At 55.7% G+C, this 4,644-nt stretch overlaps 1 protein-coding gene across 1 annotated transcript in view; it reads right to left on the reverse strand.

Annotated features, from left to right (window-relative positions):
- LOC125482216 (guanine nucleotide-binding protein-like 3) overlaps positions 1-4,315 on the reverse strand; it is a gene marked incomplete at its 3' end in the record, with an annotated part of 6,903 nt that extends 2,588 nt beyond the window's left edge. The window contains exons 1-3 of the mRNA XM_048594233.1: positions 4,251-4,315; positions 4,073-4,134; positions 1,171-1,269 (exon numbers count right to left, since the gene is read on the reverse strand). Coding sequence (XP_048450190.1) covers positions 1,171-1,269; positions 4,073-4,134; positions 4,251-4,266 — 177 coding nt within the window. The remainder of the gene's footprint in view (positions 1-1,170; positions 1,270-4,072; positions 4,135-4,250) is intronic.
- Positions 4,316-4,644: the final 329 nt, after the last annotated feature.

Below are 4,644 nucleotides of genomic sequence, written 5' to 3' on the forward strand. Positions count from 1 at the left end.
TGCTGCCAGGACATCCTCCCCCCAACTTCCCCCACCTTGACCTCTTGCGCCCATGACACCCTTTGACCTCAGATCTCGGCCACCGCCGCACCCTTTGACCTTGCACCCTGTGACACTTTTTTGCCCTTGGACCTCACACCCTTTCCCTTTGACCTTGCGTGGCATGACACCCGTTGACCTCTGACCTCGCAGGCCCATGACACCTCCTAACCTCGCTCCCCTTGACACCTGTTGACCTTGTGCGCCTTGACACCTTTTGACCTCGCGTGCCATGGGAGCCGCCCACGCCCTTTGACCTTGCACACCTTGACCCTCCTTGGCCTCCCACACATTGACGCGCGCCCTTTGGCCTCGAGTGCCACGGCACCCTTTGACCTCTGACCTCACGCACTGGAACGTCTTTGCCCTTGGCCTCTTGCCGCCCCCCGTGGCATTGACATTTGACCCTGATGGCAGAGACTTACTGGAAGTTGCTGGGGGCACCAATATCTGCCTTGGTCATCTTTTTCTTGCCTTTGCCCTTGTCTTTGCCCTTCTTCTTCTCGACGGGAGCAGGAGAGGGCAAGCCCCGATACCGGAATGATGTGATGTCCGGATTGGGAATGGCCATGGCAGACATCGGAAGCGATCCGCTCGGCTGCGGGAATCCAGGTCCTGGAAGGATGGAGTGGGTGGCGGAGCAAAACAGAGATGGAAGAGGGAGAGCAATCAAACACACGGCTAGCAGGAGCCATCACCCAATCCCGGGGAGCCGTCGTTCGCTCAACGCACCCGGGAACCCAAACCGGAACGCCCGATCCGGCTAGGAGATGCCGGCCCCTGTGGCTCGCTGCACATTCCTCCCCCTCACTTATACCCTGGAACCAGAGGGTGGGGGGAGACGGATCGAGGGGGAACGGGATAAGGAACCAGAGGGGGAGACGGATCGAGAGGAATTTTTTTTCACCTGAGCTGTTCTGATCTGGATCGAGCTGCCCGAAAGGATGCAGATTATATCGGAACTTTCCAAAAAAAGAGGGGTATCAGAGAAATACCCAAAGGGCAAAGATTCAGAGGGCTGTTGGATAGCGGTGGAAAGAGAGGAGAACTGAACGCTCCTTTAAAGACACCACCGTGAGCAGAGCAGCCTCCTCCTCCTGTGTTGGTGGATTCTCGGTACGACAGACTCACCCTTTGCTTCCGTTTCTCAGCCTCTCGATGGGCTCGCTCCTTAAAAACAGCAACGTTTGGTATTCCGGGATCTTTCTTCAACTGCTTCTGTCCTTGGCCCTTCAGGAATGGTAGAGAGAGAGAGAGAGAAACAAAGAAATAGAGAAAAACAGTGAACAGATTTGCCAGGTATGTGGTTAACCACCATGAGCCACTGCACATCAATGAATTCCAGCCCTCCCCCAACTATCAGCATCCTGGGGGTTACCATCTCCAACTAGAGAGAATCTAATCATCGCCCCCTTGACGTTCAATGGCGTTACCATTACTGAATCCAGCACCCCACCCCTCCACCGTCACTATCAACATCCTGGGGGTTCCCATTGATCAGAAACTGAGCTGGGACCCAGCCCCATATCAATACAGCGGCTACAAGAGCAGGTCAGAGGCTGGGAATCCTGCAGGGAGTAACTCCCTCCCCCCCAAAACCTGTCCCACCATCGACAAGGCACAAGGCAGTAGGGGGAGGGAACACTCCTCACTTGCCCTTGGAAAGGGGCAGCTCCGACAGCACTCGAGAAACTCGACACAGTCCAGGGCAAAGCAGCCACCACCCAACCCCCCTCCATCTGATCGACACGCTAACCCCCACCTTCAACACGTCCTTCCCTCCACCACTGCCGACGTAGCTGGGCGCATTAGGAATGCTCGGCTGAGCTCCAACAGCCCCCCCACCCCACACTGACACACTGCAGCAGCGTGTACCGTCTACAAGACACACCGCAGCGACTCGCTGGAACTCCTCCGACAGCACCTTCCAAACCCGCCCACCTCTACACCTCTGGAAGGACGAGGGGGCAGCAGACACAGGGGGGAAAGCACCAGCCCCTGCAAGTTCCCCCCCGGGCCCCCCCCCCACCGCCCCAACATCCCGACTGGGAACGTTCAGTGTCACCGGGGTCAGAAGCCTGGAACTCCCTCCCTAACAGGGGCACTGTGTGGGACGTCTCTACACCCTGAGGTGGGGCGGGGAATACAGCGGTTCAAGAAAATGGCTCACCACCACCTCAAGGAGGCAACTAGGGACGGGCCATAAATTCTGGCCTAACCCATGTCCCGTAAGGGCAGAAAAGAAAACAAAAGTGACTCCCGAGAGATCTCGTGTGACTCCAGACGATATGTGTGGCCTTTAAGACACAGTCTTAAAGAGACCCTTTGGCCCACCATCTGTGAGCTAGTCACCGAGCATTCACATATTCTAATTCCCATTTCCCAGCACGTAGTCTCATCTGCACTAGCATTCTAAGTGCTCTTCTGAAAACCTCCTCAAATGTCTTGGGGGGTTTCTGGTTCTCCTGACCTTACAGGCAGTGAGTTCCAGATCTCCACCACCCTCTGGGTGAAAACATCTTCCTCAAATCCCCTCTATTCCTCATCTTCCTTGCCTCAAATCTACATCCTTCTGGTTATTATTGCCTTTCGCTAAGGGGAAAGATTACTCTTCCCCCCCCCACCCCGCAGAACTTGATGTTGGGGTGCCGGTGTTGTACTGAGGTGGAGAAAGTCAGCAGTCATACAACACCAACAGGTCTAACTGAAGTCACAATAACACCTCGTTGAGGTCCTCTCCCCTCAGCCTACTAAGAAAAACAGCACCAGACTGTCCAGTCATTCCGAGTCACTATAACAGCTGCATTCCAGGCAACATTGTGGTTAATCTTCTCTGCTCTCCTCCCCCCCTCACCCTCCAGTGCGGGCACGTCCTTCCCATAGAAGCAGAGAACAGCAACTGCACACAGTCCTTCAGCTGGGGCCTGACAAGTCTTTCTACAACTCCGTCATAACCCTTATATTGGAAATCTTGCCCAATAAAAATATTGAAGTGGACCCTTGCTGACTTGCGAGACTCTCAGAGTCCTTGTGTGACCCTGTGTTCTCCCATGTAATCCCCTCCCCCCCCCCAGGTGTCAGTGCAATCACATGCCACCCATGTGACATTTGTCACCGAGCGGCGTGCGATCCTAAATGATCCTGAGGGACCGGTGATTCCACGTGACACTGGTTCCATGTGATCCACCCCCCCCCCGATGACATGCAAGACCCCGAGTGACCCCATGTCTAAGAATAAGGGGTAAGCTATTCACGGTTAGGGTCAGGAAGAATTTCTTCACTCAGACTTCTCAACTGCAGACAGCCAGTGGTGGGTGGGGGGGGGAGCTCATTAGATGTATTCAAGAGGGAGCTGGATGTGGCCCATGCGGCAGAAAGGATCAAGGAGTACGGGATGCTGAGAGTGCATGATCAAAGGGCCGAATGGCCTACTCCTGCACCCATTTTCTATGTGACCCCGAATCGCCTTTTTTAAATTCATTCAGAGAATGAGAGCGTCGCTGGCTGGCCCAGCAGCTATTGCCCAGAGGGCACTTAAGAGCAACCACATTGCTGTGGGTCTGGAGTCACGTGTAGTCCAGACCAGGCAAAAGATGGCAGATTTCCTTCCCCAGAGGACGTCCGCGAACCACAGCCTGACAATCAGCAATGGATTCATGGTCAGCATCAGAATCTCAATTCCAGTTCTTTCTATACAATACTGAATTTAAATCCCACCATGTGCTGTAGCGGTGGGCGGCCCCTTTAAGCAGCGGCGCCCCCTGGGATTTGTAGTCCAGCCCCCCCGACACACAAACTTAATCCCTGTGCACGCCGGGAACTGTAGTCCACATCCTCAGCACAAACCTCGCGGTGCACGCCGGGGGCTGTAGTCCGCCGGCCTCTCATCTCCAATGACGCGTGGAGACGAAAGAACTACAACTCCCGACGTGCCACACGCTCCACCCAGCCGATCAACGCAGGCGCAGAACCGCCCTCCCGCAATGGCGGCCGGGGAAGAGGGAGGGGAAGAGGGAGGGGAAGAGCCGCTCACCCGAGTCCGCCGCCGCCGCCGCTCCTCCGGGGCCGCGGTCGAGCGCCGCGTCTTCTTACTCCCTGAGAGGGGAGGAAAGAAAACGACATAAGGTCAGTGGAAACGATCAAAAGAAGTTAAAATTTAAAAAAGACAGTCTCCCGCGGTGACCCAGCACGCGGCCAACCGTCGCCCTCACCTCCGCGCGCCATCATGAAAAGGTCAAGCCGGCCCCACCCCCTGCCCGACGTGGCGACGGTGGCGACCTCCTGCCGTAAATTGGGGGTGGTCGCGAAACCGTCGCAGACCCTGAACGGAGTGGGCTATGAATGGCAGGGTCAATCCAGTTTATGGCAGGTTGGCCAATATTTGGTAAAAGGAGGGGCAAGGGTGCAACGTGGCCTGGGACTGGGAAAGGAATGGGGGAGCGTGCTCAACTCAGCTCCTTGCCTGGCCTGGTGTGCCGGGGAGAGGAGTTTGAGAGATGGTTCCGGCAGCTGGCATCTTTGGTTGCTATACTTGATGGGCTGAACAGTCTCTTTCTGTGCTGTTGATCTCTCTCATACTGTGATTCTCTAACTCCATGACCCTGC

The sequence above is a fragment of the Rhincodon typus genome, unplaced genomic scaffold, assembly GCF_021869965.1.
Source record: "Rhincodon typus isolate 14 unplaced genomic scaffold, sRhiTyp1.1 hic_rhity00007182, whole genome shotgun sequence".
NCBI lineage: Eukaryota > Metazoa > Chordata > Chondrichthyes > Orectolobiformes > Rhincodontidae > Rhincodon > Rhincodon typus.